Source organism: Vigna unguiculata, chromosome 5 (genome assembly GCF_004118075.2).
Source record: "Vigna unguiculata cultivar IT97K-499-35 chromosome 5, ASM411807v1, whole genome shotgun sequence".
NCBI lineage: Eukaryota > Viridiplantae > Streptophyta > Magnoliopsida > Fabales > Fabaceae > Vigna > Vigna unguiculata.
Window position 1 is genome coordinate 48,291,417 of NC_040283.1, and position 23,699 is coordinate 48,315,115.

Consider the following 23,699-nt stretch of genomic DNA (forward strand, 5'->3'; position numbering starts at 1 on the left):
TTTATGAATAATGATTAAAAACGTGATCTTACATTCCATTAACAAATAATAAAAAAATAGCAAGAATAATGTAATAAATGAATAAAGCATTAGAAAAACCAGATTCAACAGTGCTTGTATTTTTGGCTGAGAGGCATGCGTGCATTGCAGCAACAAAAGCAGTTTCAATACTATGAAACTCTGGCTGTCAAGTAAACAATGCAAAAGTTCAAATCTGAAGCAGCCAACATGAGCAGGACATAAAGTAAAAATTATTAGCATGAAAATACACATTAAAAAGAAGTATACATGCAAATTAATTAATACCAAGCATCCATTTCTATATATAATGATAAAAAAAATTCAATGACATATTAATTTGCTCTACCAAATTGAATGATACCTGAATCACAGTAAGGACTTGACATAACATTTCTGCTATCATTTTCTCAAACGAAGATTAAAAAGATGAGCACGATATATAATTAGAAGTCATAACTTTCTAACCAATAAGAGTTCAATATTCTAATTCATTATCAGTCACAAATCATGTTAGTTAACCAGCAAGATGAACTGAAATGACTCTTTCGTTGAAGATAAGCTCAAATATCCCAATTATAAAAAGACTTCATCGTTGATAGTTAAGTTGAGTTGAGAGAATTCATTAATGAAAAAACATGTAACAATTCATAAACTAAACATGTGAGCTTAGTGCACAAAAACGCCTTACCAGAATATGCACATCCCTTCATAAATATGTAAAAGATCAGAGCTATATACAAATAGAAGAACAAAAGATAATTGATGAGCACCTTTTGCCTAGATATTGGATAACCAGGTTGATAATTGATGAGCACCTATCCATTTTATTCCCTTCCACCAACCCCATGATTTGTGAAGCTTTGCAACCTCCAACTAAATATTTTTTAAAATTGTAAAGCTAAAACACTAATGAGCCACCTAAAATGTCATTAAAGAAATAATGATTAAACAGAATTGTGGTGCTAAATTATTTGCATCTGATGCTAAACTTACAAACCAAAGCCAGGATAGTGATATTCATCCCATCAATCATCAAATAAATTAAAGTTACAAAAATACAAGTTTACATCCTATAACAACAAAGTAAACCTTTTAAGAGAAGAAGAAAAGCATGAAGAAGTTCTGTTGAGGAGCTATTTCTGTTTAGGGTTAGTTTTGGTAATAATGAAATGAAAGTAAAGCACTACAACATGCAAACATTAAAGAAGAAATAGGGAAAAAGCAAACGGAGAAATCAACATGACGAAAGAAACTAATGTAATGGAAACTGACCTAAGGATGAGGATTGGTTTGAAATCGCGGAAATTGGGAAAAGGAAGAAAAAGAAAACAGATAGAAATTGGAGTGTGAAGCCTTCGTGCGCTGCCAAGTTGGGGAAATACCGGTGGACGAGGAATCGATGGTTACGTTGGGGCGGCACCTCCTCCGCACAGCAGCGGCGTGTGGTGTGGAGGCTTCTCAATGGTGAACGACTGTGACAGGAAGAGAAGAAAACCAACGCCGACGAATGTAGCATTTCAAAAGCAACACAACGTGAGAGGTTAAGATTCCAAAAGCACAATAAAGGATGGAGAATGAAAGAGACTATTAAATTTAGAGCAAAGCTTAACAATGGAGAAAGAGGAAACCGTTGATAAAGAGGAAGACTAGAAGAAGACTGAATAGTAACGAAATAAATGTTGAGATCGTGTACAAAGACGAAAGGAAACATATTTTTTCCCTCGCAAAGTGTTTAATGATCCAGCATAATTTTTTTTCTAGGATTTTTTAGTGAACTAATTAATATATTTTTCCTAAATAGCCAAATCTAAATAAAAAAATAGCAAAATTTTAATAATTTTATAAAATTATTTTTCTTAAACTTATAATTCTTTTATTAAAATTAATGTTTATATATATTATTGCTTATTTTTAATTAAAACCTTTGTTATATTGCTGTATATTTATTGATATTTTATATTTCAATATATACAATTATATTTTAAAATAATAATTTTAAATATTTAAATTAAAATTAATTTTAGAATATTTAAATTAACAATAATTTTAGAATATTTAAATTAACAATAATTTTAACATGTTTAAATTTTAAAAAGTTGATGTTTAAATTAAAAATTATTAAAAATAATAATTATTTCTTTTAAATTTATAATATTTCAGTGTTTAAAAGATAGTTACAAAGGTAACTAATAATATTTTACTTTACTGATTAAAAAATAAAAATAAAATTCCTAAATTGCCAAATTTAAATAAAAAATATATTATAATTTATTTATTGATATTGATATTTTATATTTTAATATATACAATTATATTTAAAAATAATAATTTAAATATTTAAATTAATAGTAATTTTAAAATATTTAAATTTTAAAAAAATATATATTTAAATTAAAAATTGTTTTTATTTTTGAATTTAATATAATTTTAATTGAGAAGGAATAGCTCAAATATATATTATGGTAAATTTGTAGCTATTTTGCTACGAACAAGTTACAAATTTTTTTCTTCGTTATTTTCTCGCAAATTAGCTAGGTATTAGTTACAAATATATGTTATGATAAATTTGTAGCTATTTTGCTATGAATTAGCTACAATTTTATTCCTTCGTTATTTTCTCGCAAATTAGTAAAAAATTAACTACAAATATATGTTTTGGTAAATCTGTAGCTAATTTGCTACGAATCAGCTATAATTTTATTTTTTCGCTATTTCCTCGCAAATTAGTGAGGAATTAGCTATAAAAAATTTTCCTAGCTAATTTCTCTAGCAAAATACAAAATTTCTTGTAGTGGAGTTGCACAGTAAAATAACTGGTGATGGAATTATTCAGAAAGATAATAAAAAAGAGAATTTTCGTGTAAAAATGAGTTTCGTACAATTTCGCAGTGTGATTTTATCGGAATTGTAAGTGAAACCAATTCAAAGAAGAGAAGCCACCCTCAATCATGGGATGGGTCCTGGGAACTGTCATTGTCTGCACCCATTTCAATCTTTGTCATTTAACCAAAGGACTAATATATAAATACATTTTTTTAATATTTTTCTCTTTAATAAATCATATAAAAAATACTACAAATTACGTATCACAGTTTTAAGAACCAGGTGAACCAAATTTTAAAAATGTAAAAAAACTTGATTGCAATTTTTTTTCTCTTTAAAGAAGAGAATGTTAAGGGTTGCAATCGAAACAGCTGTTACAAGACAGGGCCACACTCCACAAACTTATGTTGAAATCGGCAGTGACTTTATTCCTGACAACCAAATACGATAGATTTCTTACTATTCATTAACGACGACAACAACAACATCACGCGTTGCCTCAATCATTTCAGTTTCAACATGTTTTAAGATACACCAAACTTTTTTTTTTTTCTAATTATGTTGTTCATGCAGTAATCTCATGAGGGATATAAGGTTTATTGTAACTAATTCATTAATCAGACACTACTCATATAGTTGCGTGCATGTTGTTCTTCTTGTAACCTTGATAACTATGTATAATGTACACATCTTTCTTTCAATATAAGTTCAAGTTTTAAGAACTGTTTATCGTAAGTTACACACCACAGAGTCATCATCCCTCAAAAACCTAACATAATGCAGACAGAAGAAAAAAAAAGCCTCTATCTAGTAGATACAGTAAATATCTGTCTTGTCTTGTCTTGTCATATAAATAAACAATACGATTTACTGATTAGACAAAAGAGAAGGGAGAGATCGTAAATTCAATTTTTTCTGTTAATAAAAATTATCGAGTAACGTGTCATAAATGATAGAAGGAGTAATTTCTTTTCTCATACATTATTTTGCTTCTTTCATGGATGCACTTGGTTATTATTTATTGATGAGGAGAGCCCCTTTTTTCCTCATGCATCTTCTTCTTGGACCAGAAAAGTCACACGTATAGGTCCCCATCACCTTCTTCCGTATCCAAATAATGGAGGAAAACCAGTGGGGGAAGTGCTCTTCTTCCCATATGGTAATAACTAATTGCAATATAGTAATTGCATGATATGACATATACACATGTAAATATATATATATATATATATATATATATATATATATATATATATATATATGCACAAATCAATGGTATTAATGCATATATATAAGTCGTAGTGTAACTTGATCAATTATTGTTTCTGAAAATTGTTGGATCGATTCGTAGGAAATGGAGGATGAGGTGTTGAATGAATGTTTGTGCCAGACGAACCCCATTGATGAAGAGTTTTTAAGAGATATTCTGCAGCAGCCGCAAGAGGGTCCAGATCTTAATACTTTTGGTGGTGCTGATAAGTTGATGATGAAGAACACCAATTCATCCATGATGAATCTTTGTGGTGAAAATAAGAACAAGCCAACCACATCTCCGACCACCTATGTTCTGTCTTTTGACAAATCCGCTGATCCTCATCCTCTGTCTGCTTGGAAAGATGTCTCCCACAACTTGCCTTTGTCCTCAGCAAGGACCAACCAGGGAACCAAGAAAACTCGAAGCGCTTCTGAATCAATGGATCACATCATGTCAGAGAGAAAGAGGAGACAGGAACTCACCAGAAAATTCATAGCACTTGCTTCCACTATCCCTGGCTTGAAGAAGGTACCTTTATCTTTCATAAACGAATACTCATATTATTAATTGGCAGAAAAACTAAGAATTATTATGCAGAAATTATTTGATCTTTATAGAACTTATAGCCATCATATTGATAATAATTAAAGAAGTAATAATACGACAATCTATATACTTTAAGTATTAAACAGTTTTGCAAAGAAATAGTGGTGAAGGATTATTGGTGAGGAAAAGGCAAGAATAGTAACCTGTTCGTGTAGTCGTGTCACAAGACAACAATGTCTGGTGTGAAACCATGGACACAGAAGAGTGGCTAGTGGATCACAGTAACCACTTCAAACGAAGAACTATTCACCTGATCAACCTAAACAACTTTAAAAGTTAAGAGCAAGTTACTGAGTAAAGATGGTGTAGAAAACTTGCTAAAAACTGCTAAAAATGTGTGTAGATGGACAAGGCACATGTACTAAGAGAAGCAATAAATTACGTGAAGCAACTGCAAGAACGTGTGGAAGTGCTAGAAGAAGATATCCAGAAGAACGGTGCAGAATCAGCGATCACCATAACAAGATCTCATCTCTGCATTGATGACACAAAGAGTGATGAATGGTATGGGTCCAATGAAGCAGTTCCTGCTGAAGTTGAAGCCAGAGTCCTAGGGAAGCAAGTGTTGATCAAAATTCACTGTGGAAAACAAAAGGGTATTCTGCTCAAAATATTGTCTCAGCTTGAGCGTCTTCATCTCTTCATATCCACTAGCAATGTCTTGCCACTTGGAAGTACCATTGACATCACCATCATTGCTCAGGTAATTAATTAATACCAACATATTTGTAATTAGTTTGTTGTTCAAATTTGTGTATTTTGATTTCTGCAACATATTTGTATTGCAGATGGGTGATGAATACAAGATGGTAGTGAAGGATCTAGTGAAAGAACTGAGACAAGTGGCTATGATGAAGTCATGTGCGTCACAGTGACGAGTCCACTCATTTTAGTTTAAGGACTTCAGAATCACAACTTATGAAGCCGTTTTACTTTAATTCAATGGCTTCTTTTGTTTTATGTTGAGCCAATAAAATTTTATTTATGTTTGGTCCTGTTAACTATTAATTATATATCTCACGCCTGCTTTATTATGGTATGTTAGTCTTGGAAGATCCAAGATCACCAATATGAGGATACACGTTTAATCTGTAATTTATAACTAATAAAAAGTAAAGGTGGAAATCTCAATATTTACAAGTCTAAACAGATACATACACGTTTTCCATACAGGAAAAAAAACGGAGTGAAAACATGTTAACCGAGGATCGACGCACAACTGTAATTTCTATAATTTTGTGAAAATATAAACAAGAAATGGGTCACTCGGAACAATGAAATAACTCATTCTCCTGTTATGCATGCGTGTACTCTCCTTCCTGCTGAGAAGCACTAATTGAGGATGATTCCTTTGATTTTTGAAATACAGTCCCTTCTTTAATCTCATCATCTGAAACGGGTAACTCTTCTACCATCTTCCCCCCCTCAAGACAAACCATGAGATCTCCAAGCTACACAGATTACAATTGTATCAAACTCTAGTTCCATCAGTTTTTAATGCACACTAGAATTCAGTAAGAAAAAAGAGAAATTAGGAAAACGGTATCTCTCACCTGCTTTTCCAGATCCGCTACTCTATCCTCCATCATTCTGGTACTTTTTCTCTCCCTGAATAAAGGTACTTCACACGTCAGTTTACAAACCGTTGGACCAAATTTGCAATTACTCGAGTTCAAGAATTAGAAATCCATAGCAATTGCAACTTCTTGAGTTAAGGAAATGGAAATCCATATCAATTGCTACTACTTAGTACAACAAATGAAAGTCCATGGAATTACAAAACTGAGAATACGAACATCACTTAAAATGACAAACGCACATTAAAGCAGCAACTGCAGACCTTTGATTTAATCGGATACAAGACACCTTCATACCATACTCAATAGAAAACACCATCATGAATGAGAAATAATGAATAAAAGTATACCTCTCTTCAACCTCAAGTATCTTTGCTTTCCAAATGTCCTCATTTTTCACAAGATTCTCATTAAGCTGCAGATACACAGACAATATGAACATTTGTAAATATGTATATATATGAAACATTATATCCTGAAAAAAGGGCAGCACTTGACATTCAGTGAAAGACAAGAATAATTTTTTTCAATTAAAAAAACACCACTGTAAAATGGTTTTGGATGTCAATATATTAGTATGCTACACACACATATAACTAATGCTGCGAATTCTGCAAAAATAGAATTTCTAAGATTGGATTACAACTTACATCATCCAGAAATTTCTTCTCTTTCTTACATCTGTCAATCTTGGACTGAATCTTCTGTTGTTTAAGATTGATAGCCTTCTGAACAGCTTTGGAAATTTTTCTTTCAGATTCTTCTTTTACTTCTTGTAATAAGGATTCAAAATACTACATTTAATTTAGTTTAAGACGGAAAAAGATTAATCCATACAAGTTTAGAGATATTAGCAGATTCACAGCAAATGACAAATAGAGTCTACTTACAATTTTTTGGTTTTCAAGTTGTGTAGCAAGCAATTCATTGTACTCATTGACAATCTGTAAAAGAAAAGATATTTATTTAATGTATGAAAAATTAAAACTCCTTGTAAAAGAACATAAATCTAAAAAATTAATAAATTAGTCTTAAAACATTACAGCTTCGACTTTACTATTAAGTATAGCCTCACTCATGGCATTGTCTTCACAGCTGCAACTTCCGCATCCATTGTCAGCGTGTGCACAGTGAGCGTTCAGCTCAACCAATTTCCCATCAGTTTTGGACTGAATAAGTCTGTGAACATAGTTGTCTCCGACATAATCCCACACACGTTTGGTTTCCACTTCTAGGGAATAGCAATGCTGCGTCTCTTTCCAGTGTATTATAGCATGCCCTCCCTTGTATCTGAAACAAGATTTTCCTAGGAGTTTCAGAAGATATTGTTGTAATCAAATACAAATTAAAAAGAAAGAAATATCATAAAATAAGGATTGGTCGAGAAAACTGTCAGTCTCACCTTCCGCAGCCAACATACCCACATATAACGCATATCCACAGGTTCTCAGTGGTTTGACAGACAAAACAAAACGATTTTTCAGCTTGCTGCTGGCAATAGCGGCATACCTGAAATAAAAAGTGGGAGACCAGTAAACACGCAACTAACTAATCGGCTGATAAAAAAATTAACAGTTAAGAAATTATTACTATAAATTATAAAGCATACAATTCATTTTGAATTGTTCGATCTTGCATATAAAGACTGAATGAAACCACTTACAGGACAAGAAGAATCTGCCCATTTTGAAATACAAGAACAATGGAAAGAATGGTTGCATATGGTTGTAAGAATTCCACTGGTGTCCTGATCCAATCGCTCTGCAAGAAATCATAAATAATTAGAACACTTAGTCCATGCATCATTGGTGACGAGCAATATATAAATGAAAGGGAAGGGAAAGACTAAAAAAGATAAAATTGAATAGCAGTAGACAAGGCAAGGCAAGGAAAAAGGGATGTAATATGTACCAAGACAAACAGGACAAGTTGGCTGTTCAGTTGAACTGGCATTTGAGGGCTGCGCATGTTCAATGGAACCAGTGTACTGCACGTCTAACGTAAAAAGAACTCGGCAAAACTCAACCTACGATTAATTAATAAATAGCAAGGGAAATTCAATTCAGTCATAAAACGAGCAAAAAGTTGAAAAAAATGGATAATAATTAAAATAAGAAACAAGGAAGGAACCTCGAGAGAGGAGAATCGGCGGCCATTGTAGTGCTTGTAGAAGCTGTCGGTGGAGTCTTGGTGGTCAAAGCGAATCAAGACACTGTACTGATCCTCCATACCGTCCATCCTGAAAAAAGAAACAAAGAAAACGTGAACATGAGGTTATTCCTGTGATGTGATCGCGAGCATAGCATGTAGTTGCATACCTAACAATGCGCATCTCTAGCATGTGCTGAATGAAGGAACCACAGAACTGACAGAAATCCGCATATGTCATGTGATTGGGGACGCCGACAACGCAAACAAGAGGTTTGCGTCCAACCTAACAGGAAATTGAAATTGATTGGTCGATTGAAGATGTGATGATACGGAATAGAAGACGAATAAAAGGATACCGGAAGAGTGGCAGGAACGTCGTCGGGGAAGAGATGCATGAGGCCGCGTGTCTCTTCGATTGTAGGGTTTCCAGAAGAGAAATTGAAGAGAGAAGTGGAGAATGAAGACGAAGAGGATTGGGTGGGATCCTCGTCGGAGGAGGGTGCTGCAATCGCTGTGCTTGAAGTTGAACTCCACATCGCTTTACAACACCAGCACCGTGGCACACCCACCTACACATAATACTCACTTTCAAGCTAAACTTACCTTTCTATTTTAACCTAAACTTCTCAATTTCTTCTCTAATTCCAAATCTTCCTTGTTAATATTGTAACGTTTCCATTACTTTACTTTACTCATCTATAGAAAATAAAATAAATCTGTTTTCGTAAATTTAAGAATTAATAATATAATGCTAAAATTTTTGTCTGAGCAAAGCAGGGATTAAGATTGTCTAAAGGAATTTGGATGATTTCTTCAAACCAAGTTTCAAGGATATTTTTACAATCTATGATAATGAATTATTTATATTAACATTTTAATTCTATTTTTAATTTTTAAATTAAATGATTAATACATTTTATATATTATTAAAATAGAACTATTAAGTGGGTGTTCATTTGATAAAGGTGACAAAATATATTTTTCTTTTGTATCCATCGATGATATTTTTTAATTCATTAAAATAGATAATTATTTTAAGAAAATATAAAGAATAATAAAACGTGTTGGAGAGTGGACTTCATAATAAAAAAAATGTACTCTCTTGAATAATTTTTATTTTTTTAGTTATATAAAAGAATCGCGTCACTGTAATTTTATGAAAGATAGACTAAAACTTACTTTTATGATCTAAATTTAAATATTATTTTTAAACTATAATGTATTTTATAAGTTATTTTGAAGATTATATTTTTTTTTTAAATTATTCTTCAGACACTTGAATCTGTGAGGTTGTGACTATTAAAATTCGAAATAAGTAATTCCATTTTATTAGTTTAAAATCAATGAAAATTATCTGAAAAGAATTTTTTTCTATAATTAAATTAATATAATTATTTAAATACTTCATTACATATATTTAGCACCTCAGAGTACGTTAATTATTAACTTTTATTCCTTTATCTACGGAGTAATTAATAAACAGGACAACATATGTGAGTGACATCAAGATCTTAAAAATTTTAAATTTATAAACTCTATCTATAATTTTAATAAGCAATTGCAATCAAAATATCGTAAAAGTATTTTAAAATAGTATATTTTAAAAGTATTTAAAAATATTACAGTTTAAATTTATACAATGAATACAATAAAGATTTGTTAAAAAAAAAAGGCAAAAGATGTCCCAGTTTCAAAAGCTTTATATCACCATACACTGGAAGCAAACCAATGCTTCAAACGTTGTAAGTAGTAGAAATAGCTTTCCAAATTAGAGAATGGATGAAATTTAAATCTGCATTAAATTAAGCAGTACAATGCCGGGAACAAGAAAACAACCATGACACTTTCGAAGTACAATCATTCATAGGCTGGTTGGAAACCGAAACACATGCATAATGCAGAAGGAAGCCTCAACTCTCCCAACTAGGGAGATTTTTCCACCTTTGGTAGTGATCTCCAAGATACATCAGATGCCAAGATTCTACGCCAATTTCGTCTAAATTCAAGAATCACACTGTAGCACCAGAAGGAACATTGGATTCCACTGACTTCATTATCTCTTCACCTAGCTCTTTGCACCCTACCAGTTTCTGCATCAACACATGATCCAAACATCAACCTAATTTAGCAAGATGTTTCTCTATCCTCCAATGCTAATTAATCAAATGCAAAAATTATCTGATGTGTGATTAAAACGGGACCGATGTTTTTTCAACATCCATGTTATTTTAATGAAAGGGATGCTTACTGTTCCAGGAGAATATATGTCCCCAGTTCGCAGTCCCTTGTTTAAAGTGTCCAGCACTGCATTTTCTATTCTTTGAGCTGCCTTTCCTTCATCTAGGCCATATTTCAAAAGCATAGCAGCACTAAGAACAGTAGCAAATGGATTTGCCTTGTCCTGTATACAAATAATTATGCTGTTGTTAGTCATGTCATCTTAAGCAAATGAAAAAAAAAATGTAACTACAAGAAACCAACCTGTCCAGCAATATCAGGTGCTGAACCATGTATGGGTTCAAAAAGTCCAGGACCCTGATCCAATAAATATCCAATAGTCAAAAGGAAATCGATAATGTTACTTGCGTCATAACATGGCACGAAGCATTGCTAGATAAACTTGAGAAACATGCTCGAGATCCAAATTACAATTGATTATGGATTTTTTTTTTTCGTACCGAAGCCCCAAGGCTAGCAGAAGGAAGCATCCCAATGCTTCCAGTGATCATTGAAGCCTCATCGGATAATATATCGCCAAAAATATTGTTTGTCACAATGGTGTCAAACTGCAAAAACACAGGGTTAGATATTGCAGCACTCGCATTTTATCATCAAACAATTTTTCGTTTGAGTAGAAATTTTAATAGCCATAAATAAAGTGAAAGACGAAATACAGTAATTTATTCCATAAGCAAACCTGTTTTGGATTGCGAATTAGTTGCATTGCGGCATTATCAACATACATGTGAGAGAGTTCAACATCAGGATATTCTTGTGCTATTGCCGACACTCTCCTCCTCCATAATATTGAAGCCTGGAAAATCCAAATATAGTTAGTATGCAGGAACTGGACCTAAATCTGTCACTATTATCTTCTTGTTCATTTCCCCAAGATACAAAAAATGCACAAATTTATATCTTTCTGTGAATGTGTAAATCTATATATAACATTAGATGCATCTGCAAAAAACCTCCATAGTTTCCATTGTTCAATTCTTGATTTCCTTGTTCAGGTTTCTCGGGACACAGTTAAACCTATCACTGCATATCTCAACCTAATCAACAACAATATTTCTGAGGTATAAGCAAGAAATATACAGATACAACCGTGCTTCTAAACTATTCACAAACATAGATCAACAGAAATTTGCATCTATTTGAAAAAATATAAAAAATACTAACAGAAAGAGTGTAGCCATGTTTTAAACCCAAGTTGTCTCAAAAGTTATCTGTAACACCTAATCTAAACTGAATCTTAAACAAGATAAAACAACTAAGAGAATTTTCTTTGCAGCATGTCTGAATATTTCAATTTCAAGTTTAAGCAATTTGAGGCATCTGCCATGAACTCTCTTTTCTGTCTGTATACACATCATAGTAAGGCAAAAGCTTCACAGTAGTAAGTTTCATGGCATAATCCAGTAATACACACCTCTAGTACATTGGCTTTGTCAACAGAGCAAAGTTTCCCATTACGCTTCCGAGCTATCTTAAATGCAGCATGAGCTATGCGATCAATCTGGTACAGAAATTATTGTCGATCACAGAATCAGGATCCAGAGGTAATACGTAAATAGTTAAAGAAACAGATCCGGAAGAAAACTAAAAGTCCCCTCAGGGTCCTCAGTGAAAGAAAAAGGTGAAATCCACATCTGCATGTAAAAGCCCCTTGAGAGGTAAAAGACCCTTATCCCTCCCCAAGACTAGAAATGTGTTAAAGAAAAAGATTTAATTGAATTGACATAACAAAAGAAAAAGATCCCTCCACAAAGATTTTCTTTCAGAGATTCTCTTCTTTCATAATGTGCAAAGCTCAATTCTCAAAGGATACATACAAGACTGAATGAATCCCCTTCTTCTACACTCCTCTATTTTTTTACCCCGTCCCCTAACTAACTAACTAGTATCCTACCTATCTGAGCTAACTTCCCCTTCATCTTCCCTAACTCCTAACGCGATGTTTACATGTTTTAACTATAGATCTTGATGAAACCCAAGCTCCAGCTACTAATATTTTTAGTCAAATTTTGGTTTTCAACTTTCTTGAAATGATTGCACAAGAAACTCCACTAAAATTCTCTTTCGCAGAAATATCCAACAAAGGTCAGTAACCTTTATTAATCTGTTGTAATACATGTATTTTTATAGCTCAAAATCGTAAGCATGCATTATATATCTATAGAATCGTTTTATAATAGTATGATACCTCATGTTGAGCATAAATCTCAGTATTAAAACCACACTCTTCACCATCTTCATTGGTGCCAAAGCCCCTGGGTTTTCCAAAATAGATACCTAAATAACAACAGAGCAAAAAAAAGATTTAGCCCAGCGAATTAGCTCCACATATCCACATTTTAAGAAAATGGGTGAAAAAGTGACTCTCCAAATTTTAAATATTATAGAATCATAACACCACATACCTCCAGTGAGTTCCCTTACAACCATGAGATCGACCCCTTCAGCAACCTCTCTCTTCAAAGTCGAAGCATCTACTAACTACAGAAGAATTAACACAGATTAAAAACCACACTAGAGATGGGTTGAAAACTATTAGTAGACAGCAAGGAAACAAAAAAATAAATAAATAAAATCTCTATTCACGCATTTATCACATCATATAGCATGCCCCAGATGTCCTTCCTTTGTCATCCATTTCAGAACACAAGCAGTTCAATTCCAGAGACAAAAAGCAAATAACTTTGCCCCCTATACTCATCTCAGTTTCACAGTTTCACCATCAAGAATGAGAAAATGATGTATGAAGAAGTTATTACCTGAGGAAATACAGACGCAGGCCTGAGATTTGCAAAGACTTTAAGCTCTTGACGAAGCCCAAGCAAGGCAGTTTCTGGCTTGAGATGTTTGTCGTTGTTATCCCATTTATAACTTCAAGTAAATTCATTTTAATTTCAAAACAATAACAAAAATTTAAAAAAAAAAAAAAAGCTAAAGAAAAAAGTGAAGTACCCTCCAACAGCACCAAGCAGAACAGCATCAGATTGCTTGGCCGAAGAAAGTGTTTCATCGGGTAATGGGACTCCTGTGGCATCCAACGCAGCTCCACCTATAAGCCTCTCTCGGAACTCGTATTTGATCCCTGCTTTCACAACACACCAATTAGTTACCCAATCCAAATTGAAAATGCTGCGATTCCGAAGAGAGATGGCGCCGTACCTTCGAGAGAACCGGCGAGAATAAGAACGTCTTTGGCGACGGAGATGACTTCGGGGCCGATACCGTCGCCGGGAAGGAGAGTGATAGTGTAGGAACGCTGCGATTTGGAAGGAGTGGGCGCGGCAGAACAAATAATAGGCGCTGACCTTCGTGAGAAGAATGAGAAAGAGGGTTTCACTGGTTTGAATTGGAGGAGTTGCAGAGAAGCCGCCATCTTCGTTTTCTTCTCGATGTTCAACAAGCTTGCCTCACTCAACTGAACCTTTGGGACTCTTTTTTTCTTCCCCTTTCTTCTGTTCTTATGAGTGAATTTTGGAATGAAAAAGGAAAAAGGAGTTTGGCTTTTTTTTTTAGTCACTTTAAAAAAATTAATTTTATGGAAAATTTAAAAAGGTTTTTTATTTTTATTTAGTTACATTGATCTTAATGAAATGGTGTGAATATTATTTTCACTTTTCAATTTCTAATTTGTCTATACGTTCACTTATTTTGTTCTTTAAAAAAATATTTGAAAGAATTAAAATTGTAATAAAAAACTTTAATTAAAATATTTAAATTTATCATTTACTAAAAGAGAAACGCCACTGAAAAGAACCTATGAGTTTTTAGAAAGTTAGTGGATCATTTGGCTGGTCCAAATTTAATGGGCTGGGTTGAAAGTTTAAATTCAGCAACCCCTTGTTTAACTTCTCTTACTTAATCCATCAATTTCGTAGATTAGAACGTATTGACTTGTAAGTTCTTATTCTAAAATTAGAATCTAAATAATTTTTTTTTAATATTATGCTCCTTTAAATATGTAAATATATAATAATATTATAATTTAAGTTAATAATATTTATAAATTAAGTATCGATTATTAATTATAATAGAGCACGTAAACGTTTATAGTTATTTCGATCTAATTGATCGGATATATTAATTAATTAATTAAAAATATAAGAAAAATTTACATAATTCAATATGTTTTTAATATATATATATATATATATATTAAATTTTTAAACTTAGAAAAGTTAAAGAAAACATTGACAAAATAACCCAACATAAATAGGTATGTCAAGATTTTTTGGAGTTTGGCCAAAGCATACCATTTTCAAATAATACACTATCTCCCATAAAAGTTGTCAACAAATTGTTTAAAAACATCTATCATATTTTAATAAAAAATAATAAACAAATAAACAAAAATTGTATTTAAAAAAGTAGAACCAATATACATTATAATAAAATTAATAAACTATGATATAAAAATTTTAGTAGGAGAGAAAGATTCAGGACTTATAATATTTGATCCAAGTCAAGAAAGAAATTCCATGTAGTTTGATTTCAAACTTTGGGTACAATAAGAGAGACATAACTATTAACTTAATCTATAATTCATTATAGAAATTTACTTTGACACGAAAAAATTTTTAAAAGTATCACACATCTTCTTTAGGTTTTGCCATAAAAATAAAATAAATAAAAAATTCATACAAAATATTAAAATTTGTATAATTTTTATTTTAATTTCAACTCTACGAAAATAATGTTATTAAATTAGTTATCATATTTTGCGTAACACTTCTGTTGACGTCAATGAAAAAGTCAAATTAACTTTATTTAATGAAATTAAAACTAAATTGAGTATATATATATATATATATATATATATATATATGTAAACATCAAAACGAATGATAAAGAACAATTAAATTAAAGTAAATAAAATTTAATATGAAAATTAAAATAGAAAAAAAGACAAGAAATGAAATTAAAAATTTTAAATTTTTAAATCTTTCGTGAATTCATCTGACACTGGATCTTAAGACTCGTGATGGAACATTTGGTACTGAAGATCTCGCACTGGAATAGTTGCAGTAGCAGTTTTTGTTACTTGTCTTCTTCATATATTCTTTTAACTTTCTCTTTTCTCTTTAACTGTTAGATACTTTAGTTTGCCACCACCATTTGCAAGATTTGTTGTGATATTATCAATTGTAAAAACTTGTCATTTTTTTGTTACTTCTATTTGTATACATTTATTGAAATATAAATTATAAATTTTGTTGCTTGAAATAATTTGAATTTATTTATTCATATTCTGTGACTCGCAGAATTTGCAATTGTATTTATATAGTTTTAATTTATCTAAAATTTTTAACATTTTTTTCTGGCATTTCACTCTTTTCTGGTGTAAAGAAAGGTGAAAGAATAATTTAAGTGTGATAATGTTATGAGATTGGATAAGTTTTTAGGTGATATTTGTGGATATACAACATTAAAATTAAAGTGAGGAGGGACCGATTTTATCTGTTCCTGCACATCATGCTACTCTGCTTCACACACATCTTAATTCTCCACCAAACGCGTCGCTGTTTCTGTTCTTGTCCAAATCTATAAAGGCCCAACCAACAACATTATCAGTTGATTTCAGACACATAAAAAGAAACCATTTTTATGCTCTTTCTGATCTCCCATTTCATTTCCTCTCTCTCTTCCTCAAAATGGCTGTAGCCATGGCTGCTTGCAGTCTTGGACTTCACTTGGCTGCTGATAACACCTTCAAAGCTTTTGAAAAAACCACTCTCTTCAAGCCTTCTTCTATTGCTGATGCTACCAAACTCTGTTACATTACTCACAAAACAAGGTATATATATATATATATGCTAACTCTAATCTTCTGTTGCCTGTCTTGTGTATGACGAAATTCCATCTAGCTTCTATTGGGTTCACAGTTTCTGCTGTAATGCTTCACTTCACGTAATAGTATGAGTAGTGAAAGATATTAGTTGATTAATATGTTCAATTTGTGGAGGAATTATAAAAGTGAAGTGAGAGTAAAGTTGGTAGGAGTGCACCCCAATTATTTGTGTTAATTGTATGTATCATTTTGTCAGATTATCATCTTCAGGAATAACAATCATCCCACGAGCATCAACAGTTACTGGTACTGTGGAGGTATATATTTAGCAAAATCAACGAATATGGTTGCTGTCATTCATTTATTGCATGTGAATATATAGGCACTACCTACTTCATTTTTGTGATGGTTGCTGACTCTCATCACTGAAACATTTGAGTTCAACTTTTGTGTGGAGAACAGGATGGGAATCAAGGAGAGACTGATACCATTCCAACTCCGATAGTTATAATCGATCAAGACTCTGATCCAGATGCAACGGTGGTCGAGATAACCTTTGGTGATCGCCTTGGTGCTCTTCTTGACACTGTAATTGAAGCCACTAACTCTCTTTTTACTTCCATTTTTGGATAATATGAGTATTACCAAAACTGACTATAAGTACTGTTGCAGATGAATGCGTTGAAAGACTTGGGGCTGAATGTTGTTAAGGCAAATGTGTTTTTGGATTCTTCTGGCAAGCACAACAAGTTTTCCATAACAAAAGCGTAAGAACCGTATTCTAGAATCAATTATTTGTTTAAAAGGAATAACAGGAAAAAAAAAGAGGGTAGGCTTCAAATTACTCATGTTGCGTATTCTTATTTCTCAAGTCTGCTATTGCTGCGATTGGTAATAAGGGACATCTTTTGTCAATGGGAATAACATCTTCAAATACTAAGCTGTTGGCTGTAATGTCTAATGTCTAAAGAATGGCCAAAATTTGATGCTATCCTACCATATCTTCTTGTCTGTTGAGGGAGACCGAATCTATCTATCTTTCTGTCTAAAAGTGAAAAGAAAAAAATAGTAGCTTAAGAATTAAAAACTATATATTTAATAATGTTCCACAGAACGGATGAAGAGATTAGCAGAAACACATCATTGAAAAATTTTAACCCTTAACTATTATCACAGTAGAAGTTCTAGATGGCTACTTTAAACTGGGAAAACTTCTAATCACGTCCACTATTTACATTGAAACAGCCTTCAGAATTGGTCTGTGTAACCCTTTGAATGATTGTGTTAATGGAGCTTTGTTTGCAGTGATTCTGGTAGAAAAGTGGAAGATCCAGAGTTATTAGAGGCAATCCGTTTGACAATTTTGAATAAAATGATTCAGTATCACCCGGTATGTCTCTTCAGAAACTCTCATTCTTGTGTTATCTTGAAGCATGCATGGTTTTGGAATTAACAGAGTTAATTTGATTGAAAATGGTGGTGAAGGAATCAAGCGCCCAATTGGCTCTGGGAGCAGCTTTTGGACTTGTGGCTCCACCGGAGCAGGTGATGATAAAACTTACATACCCAACTTTCACTTCTAAAGTGTTAATTTTATGTTCTCAACAATGTTAATTCACATACCATATAAGCTTAGTTTGAATGAATACAACAATACTCTGTAATCAAAATTGGTTATTTGAATTTTATTAAAATGTTTCAGGTTGATGTAGAGATAGCAACCCACATAACCATATCTGATGATGGCCCACACAGAAGGTAATGCTTAGTTCAAACTCAGATTCTTAATATAATAATAACACAATTGTTAATGAATTTGAGCTTTGTTTTCTGCAGTTTGCTGTATGTGGAGACAGCAGATCGACCTGGATTACTGGTTGATCTTGTAAAGATTATTACTGACATTAACATTGCTGTTGAATCTGGAGAATTTGACACTGAGGTATGTAATTAATTAAATTAATCATATGTTAATTAACTTTGCACTCCTAAACATTCAACCTTAATCCAAACTTAGGGGCTGTTGGCTAAGGCAAAGTTTCATGTGAACTACAAGGATAAAGCTCTCATCAAGCCTCTTCAGCAGGTAAACACTTTCTTAAATTTTGCTGAACCAAGAATGGATCGTGATTAAATTATATTGTATATTGTAGGTTCTTGTTAATAGTTTGAGATATTTCTTGAGGCGACCTACGACTGAAGAATCTAGTTTTTGAGTGCCAATTATCACAACTTTCAACAACAACTGCAACACATTCTCTCCGATATAATTGCACCATGCATGTATTCTTCTCCATTTATACTGTTTTTACTGATAAAATTTAAAAAACCTGCGAATCATTGTAAAGTCAACGTTGCCAATTTCTTATTTTAACGTTGTCCCCTGTTTTTTTTTTTCTTTTTTTTTTTACATTGTAGATTAATTGGCTACCTCGTACTTAATTAGTCATCTTTAATTTAAGAACAGAGGAGATTGGGGTTGACTTGGCTTCACACAACAATTGGTTTGGGTTGAATGGATAAGTCTAACCCATTAGAAAGCCAAGCAATCCAAAACAGTGTTTGGGTTGCAGGGGTTGAAGATTTTGACTCTGACTCCATCTAATTTTGACCATATTAAAATATAAAAGACATTTAATATTTAACTATTTTAATTTTCCATTTCATTTATTTTTATTTTAACCATCTGATGAAGTAATTCAACTTGACCTAACCACTTTGGTCAATCACTTTCTTAATTAAACTATTCTATTTTAATAAGGTTGGGTGGGGGAGGTACGATTATCTCCACTTTTGTTTTCTATTTCTAAACTAAAAATGATTTTCATTTTTGATTTCATAGATAATGAATAAAAAGAAATCATCTTATTTTCATTTTTATCTCTTTCACTTGTTTTTTTGGAATTTGAATTCTATGATAAGTTTTCTTTTTCTTTTTATTCTTCTATTTTGTTTTCATAAAACATTAATTATTACTAATTTTAACGTTTTAAAATATATTAAAAAGATATTTAAAATATTAATACAATGTATTTCTAATATTCAACAGAAAATAGCACAAAAATATCCATAGAAAATCAGGACTCCTTTTATAATGACCTAACTCCTCGTGTTCGTGATAAACTCAAAAACCAAATACATAATCAATGCATAATTAGTTTAGTAGATTATGATAATGTGATTCTTTCGATGAAAGTTTTCCACATTTTCAAAAATTTATGCACACATCTAATACGCAAATAGAAATCGATTTTAACAACAAAACCTTGTTTTCCAAAGGTAAATTTTAATTATCATGAACCGACATATGATTTAGATTTTTGGTGCAGCAGTGCAAGGCAAGTAATGGCAAGAGTTTACTGCGAACATAAATGTCACTACTTGTCATATTTCTAAATTGTCTTGACTTTTTTATCACTTTATATAAAGCTTTTGCTGGTCCAAAAATGCACTACAATCCTTCTTTTTTGTTTTTTACATTTAATCTTTCCTATTTGGGAAAGGAATATACTATAATATTATAATTTATAAGTACCATTATATATATATATATATATCTGAAAGACATAAAAGATTGGTAGATATAATTGAAAGAGCACTTACATGTCATGTGTATCATACAAAAACAATGAATGAGGTGAGTGAGGGACAGCCTTAAACAAATGATTCTGTTTTTTTTCAAACTTCTCTGCTACCTACCAATGAGAAATTATTATGAAATATGAAAGGAACCTGATTCTTAAGACCCATATTGAAGTATTGAAGGAGAAGTGGTTGAGAAAATCAACTTGTGTTGGGGTCACAGAGAAGACAAGTATGAATTTCTTAATCGGCTGATAAAATAAGTAACAGCTTCTCAAAACCACTCACAGATTCAGTCCTTCACATACTTGGCCAACAAATGGCCACATCATCTTGCCTTAGATTAATTGAATCTCAAAAACCCTAAAATCAATGCAATGAAAATGAAGACCTCTATTCAATGGTGGTGATGAATGAGTATCTCAGACAAAAATCACACCAAAATTATGATGGATCTATCGAGGATAAAATCATCATATCAATAAGATAGAATCAATCCAAGAATCAATATCATTTTCAACTTAAAATTTTAAAGTAATGACTTTATGAAATACTGTAGTAATATTATTAATAGATAAAATGAGTTAGACTTAAATATCTTACTGATACGAAGAGTTACTTCCATCTTATGGTACCAAACTCATTCTTTTAGCAATTTTTGTTATTGTTTTTTTTCTCATCAAATCCTAATTAATATCATATTTACACTTTTCTGTCTTCTTTATCTTTCTCTCTTGAAGTATAGTATGGCACGTGTTATGGTTCCAAGTTTAGGTAATCTTAAACCAGAGCATTTTCGTTTTCGTCCTTAGAGCTGAGTAGCCAAAACTCTCAGCTTAATTTTTGGTAGCTTTGATATTGTCGTTGAGTACTTGTCTTTCGAGAAAAAATCATGAGAAAGATACAATAATAAAATATGGGTCTGATCCATATATAAAAGATTGACACCACCATTTAATCTAAAATTCTAAGACGATAAATCTATAGATTTTATTCTTGTATAATATTTCATTTTTTCATTTTTACTCGATATAAAATTTACCCTCACACTTCCAAATTTTAAAGTGGTCAACTTAGTACAGCATAATAGCTGCATTGCCTACCTGCTCAGTAGTCATCAATGTAACAAATCTGGATTCGTTTGCAGTATTGGTTGAACTCCTCACCATTCTCCTGCTTTTAATACTCTCTACCCACTACCTACGAAAACTATACTATCTTTACTTTCTCAGACAAGAACATTGATTTAGTCAAGAATAAACCGTCTTCTGCAAATTGGATTCAACGTGGTTTTGTTTGAATTTTTTTTTTTGTTGGTAATCTCACGATTTACAGAATTTAAGGGGATACAAACCTATCAGTGTTCCAAATAGAGAGTTGGGAAATGAAAAGGAGATATTGTACTATCAATAGAATTACACTTTTTGAAGCAAAATTTTTTCTTTGCTTCTGTATACCGCAGAAAATTCGCAAGAACTTGAACGAAACCTGATTTTAACTATCCTAGTTTACCTCGATGCAGAAGAATAGAAAAGAAATATGTCCCAATAATGTCCTATGTTGTATTTACATAGAGATCCTATTCTCTAAACACGATCCATTTATAGAAAACTTCATTTTCTACTCAATTATTGTGCAACATTTTTCCCGAGATTGCAGCAACTAGTGCTGCTCTGAAATTTGGATCCTTGGTCAAGGAAGTGGCCATCTGTTCTACCAAAATCTGAGGAACTTCTGGTGCTTCCGTTTTGGGACTTATATTCTTCGAATCGCTGCTGGACTTAGATTTTGTCCAGTCAAGAGTAACTGTTGGTGCGGAAGAACTGAGAGACCCTGAACATGGTACTGAACCAGGGTTCACACCACGGTTTGAGCCTGTTGCTGGCTCCATTTGAGAAGGATGAGGATGATTGTGCTCTCCTTCATATGTTGCAACAAGAACAGATTGATCATCCACACTTCTCTGCACCTGAATATTCAATTACAAACACAAATTTTATTTAGCTTCAGATCCAGTTCCTTATAGAGTAGTTTGAATTATTCTTAATCAGCTCATGGATTTACCTTCTTTTTGACTGGGCAACTCGGAGCAAAAGAGCACTTGAAGTAAGCTCGTGGAGAAGGGTTATCTCTGGTCACCTTTTGTCCGTATTTCCTCCACTGATATCCATCTTTCACGATCTGAAAACACGAAAAGTGAAAAACATGTAAAACTAATGCACGACAATCTTAATGGTTCCGACTTAACTTAAATGTTTTTTTTTTATGCTCAGGATCTTACCAGGCTTGTGTCAGATGCTTCTGTCCTCACGTAAACTTTTGAAACTGGTGTCTTGATGTCTTCCTTTGGTTTCTTGCATGATTCTTCGTCGGTTGAACTGCTCTCGGAGTTTCCGTTGATGCTCTTCGGAGCACTGTTGTTGTTGAAGCTGCTTTCAGACTTCCTTTTCTTCGATGAACTTTGCTCCTTATCGGGATTCTTCCTCATATACTCCATCAAATTGCTTCGTAAAGCGTTGTAGTTCTCACACATCTCCGTCAGCATTTCGGTCAGCTTCTTGTTTTCTGCACTCACCCGCTTCAGCTCCTCCACCAAGGCACCCGAAGACTGAAATGGCACCACACACACGATCATTATGCAGCTTTAGAAAGGGGAAAACGAGCCTATATCTAGTTTCCACACAGAACTTGATTATTAATAAGAATTGTTCAACCAAATGGTGCCGTAGATTGCTGACAGAAGAACACAAATGAAAGAGGAATTAATTTGCAGAACTAACCTGTTCTTTTACAGAAGATTTCTTCACGCCCAAAGAGAAAAAATTGTGTTCCACCTCCTTTTTCTGAAATGAACAGACACAGAAGAAAGAATTAATTCCCATATCAAACATCATTGCGAGGGAAACGATTGACAGAAGATCTTCACATCATCGGAATGGATTGTTTACACTTACGGGAAATTCTTCATGCAGCCTGCGAGGATTGATATTGAGATCCAATGAAGTGTTAATCCTTGATGAATAATCCATGACTGGAAAATAAAGTCAAAGAGAAGAAGAAGAAGAAGAAGAAGAAGAAGAAGAAGCTGTTGTTATTAAGCACTCTTGTGTAAAGCTTCAATTATGAAAAGCTCTTGCTTTACGCAAAAAGTCAAATTGAAGCTAGATTTTATTTTTTCTTGAAATCAAGCGATACCCAGATGAAGAGAATATAGAGGAAGGTGAAAGGTTCAAAATTTGTGAAGTTCGTAGTAAACGAATTGGAAGAGGCTTATATAAGGAGAAGAAAGCGAGAGCGCAAGTTGAAAGGAGCACAAGTTGAAGAAGGAAACTCAGAGGAAGGAGAGAGAAGAAGACGACACTCACACCGATTATCCAACTACTTGTTTTTTTCAGAGCTGGCATTTTAATTTTTTTTTAATTTTTCATTTATTATTATTATTATTTGAATTTCAATGCTTGAGAGAGCTAGCATTGGACTAGACTGCTAAAGAAGATAAGAAGAACGTGTCACTCCATTTATTATTTTCTAAAATAGATCACCCACCGAAAATAATAATATAATAATATTATTATTAAAAGGAACAGGGTTGACGCGAGAAATATATGTCGGTGAAATTGTAGGTACATGAAATGGAATTCAAATTTCAAAGTCAAGCCCG

The 23,699-nt window shown here is 32.6% G+C and overlaps 5 protein-coding genes across 6 annotated transcripts; 2 read left to right on the top strand and 3 right to left on the bottom strand.

The window, feature by feature from the left end:
• The first annotated feature begins 3,799 nt into the window (after positions 1-3,799).
• On the top strand, positions 3,800-5,713 carry LOC114186076 (transcription factor bHLH18-like). The gene is made up of 4 exons (XM_028074090.1): positions 3,800-4,003; positions 4,196-4,627; positions 5,049-5,408; positions 5,494-5,713. The coding sequence occupies exons 1-4, from the start codon at positions 3,962-3,964 to the stop codon at positions 5,578-5,580; spliced, it is 921 nt and encodes a 306-aa protein (XP_027929891.1). The 5' UTR covers positions 3,800-3,961; the 3' UTR covers positions 5,581-5,713.
• Positions 5,714-5,788: 75 nt separating this feature from the next.
• On the bottom strand, positions 5,789-9,062 carry LOC114186075 (BRCA1-associated protein). The gene is made up of 12 exons (XM_028074089.1): positions 8,790-9,062; positions 8,601-8,716; positions 8,413-8,521; positions 8,194-8,308; positions 7,946-8,043; positions 7,685-7,791; positions 7,326-7,572; positions 7,173-7,226; positions 6,933-7,076; positions 6,633-6,697; positions 6,259-6,313; positions 5,789-6,156 (listed from the first exon to the last, which is right to left on the bottom strand). The coding sequence occupies exons 1-12, from the start codon at positions 8,967-8,969 to the stop codon at positions 6,001-6,003; spliced, it is 1,446 nt and encodes a 481-aa protein (XP_027929890.1). The 5' UTR covers positions 8,970-9,062; the 3' UTR covers positions 5,789-6,000.
• A 1,051-nt stretch (positions 9,063-10,113) lies between these two features.
• On the bottom strand, positions 10,114-14,140 carry LOC114183154 (3-isopropylmalate dehydrogenase 2, chloroplastic-like). Its single transcript, XM_028070064.1, has 11 exons — positions 13,831-14,140; positions 13,624-13,753; positions 13,431-13,542; positions 13,077-13,152; positions 12,860-12,948; positions 12,086-12,172; positions 11,351-11,467; positions 11,112-11,219; positions 10,915-10,968; positions 10,682-10,834; positions 10,114-10,523 (listed from the first exon to the last, which is right to left on the bottom strand). Exons 1-11 carry the CDS (start codon positions 14,042-14,044, stop codon positions 10,443-10,445), a joined length of 1,221 nt encoding a protein of 406 aa, XP_027925865.1. The 5' UTR covers positions 14,045-14,140; the 3' UTR covers positions 10,114-10,442.
• Positions 14,141-16,194: 2,054 nt separating this feature from the next.
• On the top strand, positions 16,195-18,853 carry LOC114184102 (ACT domain-containing protein ACR11-like). The gene is made up of 10 exons (XM_028071344.1): positions 16,195-16,462; positions 16,713-16,773; positions 16,919-17,044; positions 17,129-17,223; positions 17,762-17,846; positions 17,942-18,001; positions 18,159-18,214; positions 18,293-18,398; positions 18,474-18,542; positions 18,610-18,853. The coding sequence occupies exons 1-10, from the start codon at positions 16,320-16,322 to the stop codon at positions 18,670-18,672; spliced, it is 864 nt and encodes a 287-aa protein (XP_027927145.1). The 5' UTR covers positions 16,195-16,319; the 3' UTR covers positions 18,673-18,853.
• Positions 18,854-21,397: 2,544 nt separating this feature from the next.
• On the bottom strand, positions 21,398-23,303 carry LOC114186032 (probable WRKY transcription factor 40). Of its 2 annotated transcripts, none has more exons than XM_028074031.1 (5): positions 22,993-23,303; positions 22,819-22,881; positions 22,320-22,708; positions 22,103-22,219; positions 21,398-22,007 (listed from the first exon to the last, which is right to left on the bottom strand). In XM_028074031.1, the coding sequence occupies exons 3-5, from the start codon at positions 22,671-22,673 to the stop codon at positions 21,663-21,665; spliced, it is 816 nt and encodes a 271-aa protein (XP_027929832.1). In that variant the 5' UTR covers positions 22,674-22,708; positions 22,819-22,881; positions 22,993-23,303; the 3' UTR covers positions 21,398-21,662. The 2 variants fall into 2 exon arrangements, with proteins under 2 accessions (XP_027929832.1, XP_027929831.1); XM_028074030.1 differs by having other exon boundaries at positions 22,320-22,646; positions 22,993-23,302.
• Between the last annotated feature and the right edge of the window lie 396 nt (positions 23,304-23,699).